General features: G+C 37.3%; 1 protein-coding gene across 3 annotated transcripts in view; it reads left to right on the forward strand.

Annotated features, from left to right (window-relative positions):
* LOC120425271 (somatostatin receptor type 2-like) overlaps positions 1–12,462 on the forward strand; it is a 71,148-nt gene extending 58,686 nt beyond the window's left edge. For all 3 annotated transcript variants that reach the window (XM_052707961.1, XM_039589717.2, XM_052707960.1), the window contains one exon: positions 10,570–12,462. In XM_052707961.1, coding sequence (XP_052563921.1) covers positions 10,825–12,219 — 1,395 coding nt within the window. In that variant the 5' untranslated portion in view covers positions 10,570–10,824 and the 3' untranslated portion in view covers positions 12,220–12,462. The remainder of the gene's footprint in view (positions 1–10,569) is intronic.
* Positions 12,463–13,716: the final 1,254 nt, after the last annotated feature.

The following is a 13,716-nucleotide window of genomic DNA, read 5'->3' on the forward strand; positions in this document are numbered from 1 at the left end:
AGATAAAAAAGCTTTCAGTGTTTCCTAATTTAGATCGTCTTGGTAATACCAAGTTGGTATCAAAATTATAGATTATTCAATGTTGTTTGATCTCGCTTTGTAAATGCTGGGCTTGATAATCTTCATAGGTGTTCCGCTCAGTATCAGGAAAATTTTATTTTCGTTTGCTTTGCATAATTAATTTCTATTAGTCTACATCGTCTATAAGAATTTATATTGTAGTTGATTCACACATTTTGAACAAAATGGCGTAGAAACTTTAAAAATCATATTTGCCGGTGGCATCACCTGTTAAAGTAATTCAATTACAATTTTCCTCTTCGCCCAAATGCGTGGTCCTTCTTCTTAAAAATCTGATGAAAGCAAGCTTTCACTCTGGGCACTGTGTACCCTTCTCAGCCCAAACGGAGGTTCGCGCTACATTAAATCTCCGTCAGATTAAGCAAACATGTCACTTACAAACTTGAAGCGGTCCCAGCATGAGACGCTTCACAGTGAGTGTCTGGAACAGCTTCTTTTGACGTGGAATAATATTCTGTTTGAACTTTGTTTGAAGTCCTTTGAACGTACAAGTTTGTCATTGTAGATCATGTATGAATGGATTAAATTTGTTACTAATGTCATGCATGTATATATTTTATATAACTCTGTAATATTTTCCCCGAAGCTTTCACGACAAATGAAAAGAACAGCATATTTTGTCATCACATAACTTTCCGAGCCGATTTCAAACGGAGCAAAACAGGTTAAAAATAATCCTGTCAACCGAATCCAATCCTGTAACCAGTGGCTTCATCCGAATTCCACGGAGTCATGATCTTCACGCGCTGGTTGATTTTTCTCGGAAGAAGTTGATGCAGAAAACCGGTTAACGGAGACTGAGAGTTTATTTGGCGTTCTGCAAATAGAAATGAATAAACCATGTAGGATTTGTGATGAATTTTCTAAGAAACCTTCCAATGTCACCCAAACTGGATATTGTTCTTTTTTTTGCGGGGTTGTTTAAGATACAGTTTTTTTTTGTAACACTCAGGGCTCGTTGGGAGCATTTTTTATTTGTTATATCTTGCCTAAGAAATACCATTGTTTAAGAAAATTAAAAAAAAAACAAGCAGATTCGTTAAAAAGTCTAATAGACTTATTGAACATCAAACTTGAAAAGAACAAAAAAAACTGAAATTGAAAAAGAAACCTTTAATTGGCTAGACAACAAAATTGCAGCTCCAAGGAGAAACGACAACTGTTATTTTATTTGCATCAGCAATTCAAGCTATCTCGTTCCATTACAATTTCAGTAAACAGTTACTTAACAGCATTAAGGAACGGCACTTCTGGTAGACGTAACTGGTACAATTCAGCACGAAGTAATGCAAACCGTTAGAGTATGAAAATCTTCCGGAACGAGCTCCAAGAGGCAACTTACAAACAAATTGTCCTACTCGTTCTTCACGTTTCTACGTCTTGTTGAGAAAATTCAGCAAACTGGAAAATGTGTTTTATCAACGATTATAACGAAAGACTGTCTCCCAGAATGCAACCCCCGACAATTTATGGTCTTTCTAGAAACAAGTTTATAGTTATTTGCGCATTTTGTGTAAGTACAACATGGAAATGATGCTTGACTTATATAAAAACTCATTTTTTTATTCAAGTTCAATTTCATGCATGTCTATACTAGGGGAACAGCATCTAACTCCATCGTGCACCTAATGTTGCCAGCTTTGACGTCTTATTACAGCTCATAAAAAGCATTTTTAACTGAAATCGAGTAATAGGAAGCGAGCTAGCAAGTTTCTACCAACAGTTTTACAAAATAAGTTGTTTAAATTGTGAAAATCAGCAAAATTGTATGAAGATAGTAGCGAGTGTTTAACCTACCAAACATACGAGAATTTCCCCTATTTACGTTTGTGAGGTTTATAAGATAATCCAATTAATTGTTAAAAGCTTTTACTTTTGTTTACCAAATAATTCAGTATTTTCACATCTAATTAGTCAGGGTATGTTCAAAGAACTACGGCGAGCGGAATTTCCTATAGCTCCCACATAAATAAAGATTAGTTATTTGCCACAATTCACGCTAATGGAGTCTCAATGTTTACAAACGAAACAGTCCCCTAATAAAATTCTCAAAAGTAGGGGAGCTGGATCCATTTTGCAACTTTTATAATTTGGAAATTATTGATTGTGATTTTTCTAACGAATGAAACTTTCGTAACCAATCCCCCATTTTTCATACCGTCAGTGGGGGTGACATTGGGTCTGGGGGGTGAGATTGGGTCAAAGTGATTTTTTACGGATTTTACCATTTCTCAGGTTCTTCTCAATGAAAATGAATTCTGTTGAAAGGGTTGTGTAGGGGACATCTTAAGATAGCTCTGCTGAAAAAATCTCGTTTCTAGAACAAATCCTGTTATTTTGGCAGCTGTCTAAAGTTGGGGTACGTTTTTGGCTAAAAATGACCTCTCGAAAAATCATTTTTCTAATATTTTTGTTAGAATTGCTCGAAAACTACCCAAATGTTTGAAAATCTGCGCTTCAAACATGGTAGCGTGTCAATACGATTCCCTCGAACAAGAATCACTGTTGGATGACTTGTTTCTACCATATCGTTGTATTTGAGCATCATTTTGGTTTCATTTGACCCAATGTCACCCCCTCTAAGGGGTGAGATTGGGTCAATTTTCAAACTATTGGCATTTAAGGTAGTGTTCATTAAAATCCACCATAATTTGGGAAAATGTTAGTAAACTGTCTAAGAACAAATCTACGTTGAAAGATTTTCGATGTCATTTAAATTGTTTTTGTTATGAAGAAATTACGAGAGGTGTATCGTTTTTTGACCCATAGTCACCCCCACTGACGGTAACACATTAAAAATCACAAAGTAACAGATACAAGAATACCATCCGTTACCCCCTTGGATGCTTGTTTATTTACGAGAGTCCAATTCCGGTCGGCTATGAAATTTGCGGTTCACATCGCTTTGCGGTCCAATTTTCCGAACTCAACCGGGCATATTTTAAGTCGACTGTCCGTTCTTTCTACCTTTCATTCCTTTGTGAGTTTTGTATTGTTATTTTTGCTTCACATACACACACACACACTATATTTGTGTGATGTATCAATCGATTGTGCTGCTAATTGATCTGCTTTCTTCTACCAGCAGTATCCTTGGTTACGATAGGGTGTTTCAAGTTTCAAGATCATTGTTACAATTTTGGTATTTTAATTCAAAACAAAATCAATTTGTTACCAATTTTTTACTCTTGCATTTTTTTTCATGCTATTCTAGCACCAAATCAAATGCACTGAATTTTTGAACTTACATTTACATTAGGCCGTTGCAAATATTTTTTGAAGTTTATATCCCTCGGCTCTGACCAATGTCGAGGGGGGATGCAAAATAATAAAAAATATAAAAAATGAAATTACAAGCCTAGGTTTTAACATTTGGATGAAAAAAGTGTTTAAAAATGCATTTTACATGCTTTCCAAACATTAGTTTTGAAAATATCGAGGTATTGACGGAATTTTTTTTTCGTAAAAAAAAACTTTTCGTGAGACTGTATATTGGTATTTCATGAAAATTTAAAATGTTTTCAAAGGAGTTCAATCATGCTAATTATGATTATAAACGCGGGAAAATGCATTTTAACTGGTTTTCAGTTGATTATACTTTAATTTTTCATTAAAATTTTGAAGTTTTTCGAAAAAAAAATTTGCCTCCTGATTATTCAGGCCAACTTTGAAGGGGGGGTGGCATAAACTTTGAAAATATTTGCAACGGCCTTAATAAACTTTTAAAAATACTAAACTGAAAGAGTCAGTTTCACAAGTTGAATAAAATTATTAGACATCAAGATAGGATAAAGAATTATTTTCGTTGATATTTTCATATATCTAATAAGTTAAGACATAAATTTATAATGTTTTTTTTTCTATGGTTTCTCTTTTTCAGATCTGTGGTCAGAACAGTCTGAATGTTTGAAAAACCTAACAGCAGCCCATTTTATAAACGCAAAAATGGGTTCTAAATAGTTTGGAATGGATTATACAAGTATGTTTCTACTACTTACAAGTAATAGTTTAGCTAAATATTCATTCAATCTAAAAAAGCCGTTCATGGTAATTCCATAAATAAATTTTTTAAATAATATTTTTTAAGGGCCTTTTTTTATTTAGGCCGCTGCAATTTTTTGAAGTTCAGGTTCTTTAACAATTATTAGTTACTCTTTTTTTCAGATACATTTTTTTCGAAATTTACAACGATTAAACTTTTTGAATGAGTTCAAACATGCTAATTATTTTTTCAACGCTGAAAATGCATTTTAAATAGTTTTCCGTAGATTAGACTTCTGATTCCATAAAAAATTGAGTTTTTGAAAACAAAAAATTACTTCAATTTTACTAAAAACAGCCAATGCTATGCAATAACCTGTTTTGAAAATTCCAAGTTCAAATTTGCTGAGAAAAAAAATTGCGAACAACTAAAAAAAAAAATGCAACGGACTTAATTGCTCTAAGAAGCTTATTTTAAAGTCTGGTTTACATTATTTGACTTGTTGAAAGTATTGTATGATAAATTATATTGCATTATTGCACATCTCAAAAAATGATGCTTTGATTTCATATGCCAATATTTAAAATACGGAAATGAAACAAATAAAGCTCTGAATAATCTATTTCAAATACAGTATGTAAAAAAAGTATTTACACCCCTTGGGCACTATGCACATTTTGTGATGAAACATGTAAACAATTTAATGTTGACATAAACCTAGTACTACGTTTTGTTCAGAAACTCATGCCGAACATTTTGCTGCAAAAAGCTCATGAAAAGATGTTTTCTATAAAAAGTTATATAACAAATACTATTACAAAAATAAAAAAGGTGCAAAAAAAGTTTGTACACCTTTCGAAAAATTAACATACATAAAGTTATTTGTTGACAAATCACCATAAATCCAGTCTCCCAACTCCAAATAGGCATCCTTGACTGATTAAAAAAATAATTTGGATTGAATATAAAGTTTACTAATTACTTAGTATAAAAGTTTATATAACTCTGGAAATTCTATATAAAACTTATCGAAACTTAATTTTGCAAACTTTCAATTTAACTAAATGTCAATATATTACCATAGAATTGCTAAATAAACATTTTGGAGTGGGTATAACACCGTTTTGGGGGTCTTTGTATCGCTAGAATAGATTTTTCGTTGGAATTTCGTACCAACCCGGAATTACGTCGTCGAAAAATCCGCCGGCATCCGAACCGGTCCACAATTCACAAGTTAACCTATGTGGCATCGGAAAGGGCATAAAATTTCCGATCTTTTGATACCCAGACATCTAGGTTTTCTATAAAACCCACGTTTTTAAATACCTAGGCAAAAGCGTTGTTATGGTTTCGTTTGAGCAATCTGCCAAAAATGTATGGAATTTCGTAATTTTTGTTCTCGTGGATCAAACTTACTTTTTGCCCAGGTATTTAAAAACGTAGGTTTTATAGAAAACCTAGATGTATGGGTATCAAAAGATCGGAAATTTTATGCCCTTTCCGATGCCACATAGGTTTACTTGTGAATTGTGGACCGGTTCGGATGCCGGCGGGTTTTTCGACGACGTAATTCCGGGTTGGTACGAAATTCCAACGAAAAATCTATTCTATCGATACAAATACCCCCAAAACGGTGTTATACCCACTCCAAAATGTTTATTTAGCAATTCTATGGTAGTATATAGACATTTAGTTGAATTAAAAGTTTGCAAAATTAAGTTTAGATAAGTTTTATATAGAATTTCCAGAGTTATATAAACTTTTATACTAAGTAGTTAGTAAACTTTATATTCAATCCAAATTATTTTTTTAATCAGTCAAGGATGCCTATTTGGAGTTGGGAGACTGGATTTATGGTGATTTGTCAACAAATAACATTATTTATGTTAATTTTTCGAAAGGTGTACATACTTTTTTTGCACCTTTTTTATTTTCGTAATAGTATTTGTTATATAACTTTTTATAGAAATCATCTTTTCATGAGCTTTTTGAAGCAAAATGTTTGGCATGAGTTTCTGAACAAAACGTAGTACTAGGTTCCTGTCAAACTTTAAATTTTTTACATGTTTCATCACAAAATGTGCATAGTACCCAAGGGGTGTAAATACTTTTTTTACATACTGTAGGTAAACTAAGTGTAACATATACGAGCATGCATTGGGTCTTTTATTGCCCACCATTGAAAAAAACGACTAATATCCACTTTTGGCAAAAACGAGTTATTAGCCCAGGTGGTAGAGGATGTTCCAACGCATCTTCTGAAACTTGAATTTCACTAAAATAGTGTTTAGATTTGGCGACCCAACGGCTAATATGACACTCTTTTGGGAAATTGCCTTGACGGAGATTTGGTGACAAACACTTAAACGCGTTTTTCTCGGAATACTTGATTTGGTTAATGGATTATTATCGGATGTTTGCGAAACGTTCAACATTAAGCATAGTTAGGCGTTCGAGTAAGTATCAAAGTGAGCAACTTGACGTTAATTCAAGGTCCATACAGTTTTCAGTAAGGCACTTAGGTAATATCATAGAAAGTAAGGAAAATGAGAAAGAAAGGAATTTTTGATTGTTGGTCAAATAGGGTAAATGAGGATACAGGAATTTGACGAGAATTCAATGAGAACTAATAGTTTTCGGTTCATATTTGTCAAAAATCAAATTGAAATTCAAATTCACTCCACGAGATTTTTGAAAGATATTCTTTCGTTTGGAAGAAAATCTTGTCTAGCGTATAACGATTTCCTGTAGAAAGGCTCTATGAGTATGCTTTGATCTCGTTTTTCCTGAATGGCACTTGATCGCTGAGTGTGGCAGAGACGAATAAAAATTTGAATTATTTTGTTTAGTCACATACTTGCTCCGATTCAACTACAATTTCCCCCCTTAGCTGCCAGCAGTCTTGGGTTGTTACAGTCAAACTAATTTTATTGTTTTCTGTCTATTCTAACTTAAATCAAAACATATGGTCATATTTACTACACCCAAAGTTAAAGTCCATGCGGATAGAGTAAAGACCTCTCGCGCATACAACAACAACACATCGTGTTCATTCGTTCATTGAAACATTTCATCCCATTGGCGTATATGAACAAATGACCGCCATGGTGGCCGATACGGCAAAGGCGCAGTTCAATATGCCGAAGGTCTCGGGTTCGAGTCTCGGTGTCGACAACCCACGAGTAAAGTACTCTCGGTAGTTTCGGGATTTATTCTCTCCGTCCGTGCCACTCACTAGCATGCCCAGCACTTTGAGGAAGGTGGGGCAATAGTATGGACGTTTTGAAAAATACGTCATTTGTGGACACCCCCTGACCAAATTTAGAACAAATTTATGAAGATGGTTAGGCAGTTGCAATAAGAACCACCCTAACCCAAAACCACAAGGTGTTTGTTTTCACAGCGCCCGTCAGTCCGGTGGTGGTGGCGGCAGACTGATGTGTGTTTTGCCTGTCCGCGGTTTTAAATTTTTGAATGCAATTTTTTCGCACCCTCTCAACGTCGGCGGTGGCGGCACGGCCATTTCCAACAAAACCCGACATGGTTTCCCGGTCCCGGTCGTGGTTTTTGTTCTTTTTTCCTCTCGCTGAATGGATGGACATTGGCTTTATTGCGTTACCAATCGGTGTGTGTGTGTTTGCATTGTTTACACGACATGAACGGCTGCTGGCACGGTTTTAGTTTAGTTATTTATAGGGGAGGCCCTTGTTTTGACGAATTGGCTGTTATTGACACGGTATGGTAGCGCGACGATTGAAAGGTTTACAGTACAGATTGAATGGAAATTTGTAACGAGATTTGCGTGCGAGCTAGGCAGGGTAGCCAATGAATCAGTGTTGGTATTATCGCGCTCTCGCGAGAAAATTTTCTCTCTCTCGAGTGCTCGCCGCGAGTCTCGAGCTGCCGAGAGAAACTCACCGATTGCCCGTGCTCTCCTCCGCTCGCGAACGGACTTTCTCGCGAGCCAGAATTGCCCGTTCGCGAGAAGTTGAACGTGTTAGAAACGAACAAACCACAACACAGCGATTGAAGTCACACCTCTATACCATCGCCTGGTTCGTATTCATAAGCCTGTTAAACAAATTGCTAGCTTGGGGCGAACGGCTAGCACGAGGCGCTCGCGAGCGCTCGCGGCGAGAGCGAGAACGCGAACGAAAATGCGAGCGCGAGCGAGAAGAGAAAAGTACTACAAGTTCTCTCGCTCGTTCGCGAGCGAGAAATGCTTTCATTCTTCTCGCTCGAATTCCAACAATGCAATGAATGGATTATATCCGATCGCTTTTTGCACGAGAGGAAAGCGCAATTTAAATTAAATCGTCTGACGCCACACACGACGGGAGATGAAAGCTTCTATTATTGCATTTGGGATGCACTTTTGCTGTTTTTAGAGCGAACGGACAGTTTTGTTGTAAATATTTACAGCCGTCGATCAAATTGCTTTGCTGAATTTAATTTAATGCGAGCAGTGATTGCTCTATTTCTAGTTAACGCACGATTTTAGTCATTTTTGAATGTTTTTCTTAGCAGTTCAGTTTCAGCTCAGTTTCAGTTCAGTATCAGTTCTGTATCAGTTCAGTATCAGTTCAGTATCAGTTCAGTATCAGTTCAGTATCAGTTCAGTATCAGTTCAGTTTCAGTTCAGTTTCAGTTCAGTTTCAGTTCAGTTTCAGTTCAGTTTCAGTTCAGTTTCAGTTCAGTTTCAGTTCAGTTTCAGTTCAGTTTCAGTTCAGTTTCAGTTCAGTTTCAGTAAATAATAAAAACTGGATTAAAACACTTTCATGAAATAGCTCAAGCTGAACTTTGAATACCCGTTCATTCCATGGAAAAATAAACTTTTCAAATAAAATGGCTAGGGCATTCCCAACGAAACTTTTTCACTTTTGCATGTTTATCTTTAGCGCTTGCATCGATAAATTTCCCTGCCGAAATGTAAAGTGTTCTTCAGGAGCAGCCAGCCCCCCGACTTCCGACTTGCCCCCAAAACTGCCAGAGTATACTGTTGATTTTTTCGCTGAACTGCTCGGAAAGACCTGCTTCGAGAGGCACTTGAGTGGCCAAAGTTTCCCCCGGCCAGATTAAACTGACAAAAATTTTGCCTTCCAGGAGAAGGCAAATATCGCGTGCATTTTATGCAACCCAAATATAGTGTGCACTCCTACAAGGAATGGCGAAGACGATAAAGTTTAATAAACCACTTCCGCACTGTTCTAAGAGTTTACGGAGAGGACTTGCTGAACTCCTGAAGATTCCCCGGGATGATTATCCAATTTCGAAATATCTGGTGTTGATTGCTTTATGATGCTTTGGGCTCGGATTACACAAGAAAGCTTTATGTCTTGCCAGCTTTTGGAAATCTGTTAGGAAACATCATCTGTTAATGCATTATTTATGGTTCATTACTTGGCTAAATTGGGAAAGTTTTGAGATATGTCTTGTTCAGCTGATAGAGAGGAGTTCAATGTTCTTGTTTGTGTGTTGTCATTGTGGGTCATAAAATAAAAGTTATGTCGATATTTTATAGCATATTGGCTTGGAGTGGGAAAGTTTTGCGCAGTGAAAGTCCTTATTTTACACTTTATTATTAATTTGTTTTTGCGTGCAGTTGAATAAATGCAAGGGAATACACTTACTTATTTTCAGTCGAACGAATTTCAACTTATGTCAAGTACAATAATTGTCACAATTGTTGGACGGTTCTATTGTTCAACAGATCGAACTATTGGCACTATTTACTCCCAACTTTTTTTTTTATCGTAAAGCTCAATTTGATCGATCAAAGTGCTGAGCAAACAGCAGCAGCCGGTTGCAGGCCTGTCCATGTCCAATAAATGTTCTCTCTCAATCTGTCCACTTTGTTAAAGGCTGGCCTGTCTGTCGGTGATGAATTCAATTGCCATCGAGCCATATGATGCGCTAACATTGTGATGAAACGGAGTTTGTATCTAGAAGATTGTTACAATTTTTGTTTAATAGAAACTTATATTTATTTCATATAAAATATTTGCCTAATGACAATTTATAAGAAAAAGTTTTCATATTTTAAAAAGAAATTCACAATTTGAAACAAAAGTCTTCATTCATTCATTCATTTTCATTTTCATTCATTTAAGTGAGATTTTGCTCATAATTGGACAAAGCTAAGCAAGACCTCATTTCTTGCTTCTTCTGTTGCTGATGTTTATTGCTTTCTGGAGTGTAATACGAATTAGGTTGAGTGTTGATTCTTCCAAAACAAGAGCAGCCTTGATGTAATCGTTTCATGTTCATCTGGAATTTTGATATCTGTCTACTTCACAAAGTTTGCCTACCGAGTTTTTTTTTCAAATTTGATACCAACAGCATCGTCATACTTTCTGAGAAAATCGCTTAATTTCATCACCGCAGTTTTATATCGCAATCTATTCACGTTTTCCCCTCGTTGGTGACGAGCACTCCCCCCATGAGCCTGCTAATTCGAAAACAAACTCCACTGACCTAATTTTCCTCGCTTCTCTGTTTGTTCGCAGGATTCGTCGTCCGATTCATTGAGAGTCAATATTATCGACACGGACAACACAGTGGCGTGGACATCTGGAAAATGATTTTCGCCAGCGGCTGATGCACTTGCCTTGGGACGCGGTTAAGAGAGCGACAGAGAAGCGCTACACGTGGCAAGTTCCTTAGCTTAATCAATGGAAATCATGCTGAGGCTGACAAAACACCACCATGTGAGATAATTCGGTGTGTTGAGTTTGAACGGGCAGAGCAGCACCAGCATCAGCATGGATAGCAATCTGTCGACGTACTTCCTGGGCGGAAGTGAGCTGTTTGGCGAGAATAACAGCACGATGCTGGAAGGTTTGGAGGGGTCGACGCTGGAGGGGAACGAGAGTTTGTTTCGGTCAAACTTTACCTGTCCACTGACGGATATGCCGACCACGTACACACTGTTCATGGTGTTGTACGCCGTGGTGTGTCTGGTTGGTTTGATGGGCAATACGCTGGTGATCTACGTGGTGCTGCGATTTTCCAACATGCAAACGGTGACCAATATGTACATCCTGAACCTGGCGATTGCGGACGAGTGCTTCCTGATTGGCATACCGTTCTTGATTGCCACGATGCACATGAAGCAGTGGGTGTTTGGTGGTGCCATGTGCAAAGCTTACATGGTGAGCACGTCGATTACGCAGTTCACTTCGTCCATATTTCTGTTCATCATGTCCGCGGACCGGTACATCGCCATCTGCCACCACATCTCGTCGCCCAAGTACCGAACTCCGCTGGTGTCCCGCGTGGTGTCCGCTCTGGCCTGGCTGGCGTCAGCCATTATCATGCTACCGATAATGATATACGGTGACATCATCGAAGTTATGCCCAATTATTACTCCTGCCAAATTGTGTGGCCAGAAACGCACGAACACATGCAAGGGTACACCTTCACGCTGTACTCGCTCATTCTGGGCTTCGTGATCCCGCTGTGCTTCATAATGACATTCTACTGTCTGGTGATACGGAAACTGCGCAACGTGGGCCCTAAAACCACGAACAAATCACGCGGAAAACGACGCTCCCACCGGAAAGTAACCAAGCTGGTCCTCACGGTCATAACCGTGTACATCCTTTGTTGGCTGCCCTACTGGATCTCCCAGATAGCGATTATCAACTCCCCCTTCGGCACATGCAGCTCCCGGCTCGACATCATCCTCTTCCTGCTGGTGGGCTGCCTCGGTTACATCAACTCTGCCATCAATCCGATCCTGTACGCGTACCTTAGCGAAAACTTCAAAAAGAGCTTCCTCAAAGCATGCACTTGTGCCGCACGTGCCGAGGTCAACGCACAGCTCAAACTCGAAAACAGCGTCATGCCCAAGCGGTCTCGCACCCGGACCAACTCCGACACAACCCAGCTGACCACGTCCAAGGTTCAGCACCGACTCCTCATCGATCCGACCACAACGGCCACCACCACAACGACGGCCGCCTCAACCGTGTCCTCGCGCAACCCAAGCCCACCCGTAATCCCACGCAACCCCCAAAACAACAACAACAACAACAACCACGTCAACGGCGGAACCAGCGGGAACAACGCGAAAAACTGTAACAACGAGACGCAAGCGGCTCCTGCTGCTAGCGTCACTAAAAATAATCTAGGTGAATTAGTGCAATTGTCTTAAATCAAACTCGTTACTGCATACTACGTGTATTTGTACCACGGTGTGGAAGCATCGCGTAATTAGCGCGATATTGCGACAAAGTCATAAATCTAGCGAAAGCCAATAGTGAGAGATAACACGATGTACATATAAATTCAAATTTATCGAAGATAAAATAAATATATATACATAGGAAGAAGGATAAAAAAATATGAAAACTTTTCGGGGCCTGGCCATGCATGGATGTGTGTGGAAAATAAAAGTATTCAATTCGAAAATGACTGGTTTTATTCAACGAAACATAAATGAGCAATTCTCTACGAAATCGGTCTTTTTTCTTCAATTTTAATTTTTGTATTTTTTAATCCGGCTGAAACTTTTTTGGTGCCTTCGGTATGCCCAAAGAAGCCATTTTGCATCATTAGTTTGTCCATATAATTTTCCATACAAATTCGGCAGCTGTCCATACAAAAATGATGTATGAAAATTCAAAAATCTGTATCTTTTGAAGGAATTTTTTGATCGATTTGGTGTCTTCGGCAAAGTTGTAGGTATGGATACGGACTACACTGGAAAAAATAATACACGGTAAAAAAAAATTTGGTGATTTTTTTATTTAACTTTTTATCACTAAAACTTGATTTACAAAAAAACACTATTTTTAATTTTTTTTATTTTTTGATATGTTTTAGAAGACATAAAATGCCAACTTTTCAGAAATTTCCAGGTTGTGCAAAAAATCACTGACCGAGTTATGAATTTTTTAATCAATACTGATTTTTTCAAAAAATCGAAATTTTGGTCGTAAAAATTTTTCAACTTCATTTTTCGATGTAAAATCAAATTTGCAATCAAAAAGTACTTTACTAAAATTTTTATAAAGTGCACCGTTTTCAAGTTATAGCCATATTTAAGTGATTTTTTTGAAAATAGTCGCAGTTTTTCATTTTTTTAAATTAGTGCACATGTTTGCCCAGTTTTGAAAAAAATATTTTTGAAAAGCTGAGAAAATTCTCTATATTTTGCTTATTCGGACTATGTTGATACGACCTTTAGTTGCTGAGATATTGCAATGCAAAGGTTTAAAAACAGGAAAATTGATGTTTTCTAAGTTTCACCCAAACAACCCACCATTTTCTATCGTCAATATCTCAGCAACTAATGGTCCGATTTTCAATGTTAATATATGAAACAATTGTGAAATTTTCCGATCTTTTCGAAAAAAATATTTTTGGAATTTTCAAATTAAGACAAACATTTTAAAAGGGCGTAATATTGAATGTTTGGCCTTTGTGAAATGTTAGTCTTGATTTGAAAATTCCAAAAATATTTTTTTCGAAGAGATCGGAAAATTTCACAAATGTTTCATATATTAACATTGAAAATCGGACCATTAGTTGCTGAGATATTGACGATAGAAAATGGTGGGTTGTTTGGGTGAAACTTAGAAAACATCAATTTTCCTGTTTTTAAACCTTTGCATTGCAATATCTCAGCAACTAAAGGTCGTATCAACAA

This window comes from Culex pipiens, chromosome 2 (genome assembly GCF_016801865.2).
Source record: "Culex pipiens pallens isolate TS chromosome 2, TS_CPP_V2, whole genome shotgun sequence".
NCBI classification, from domain to species: domain Eukaryota; kingdom Metazoa; phylum Arthropoda; class Insecta; order Diptera; family Culicidae; genus Culex; species Culex pipiens.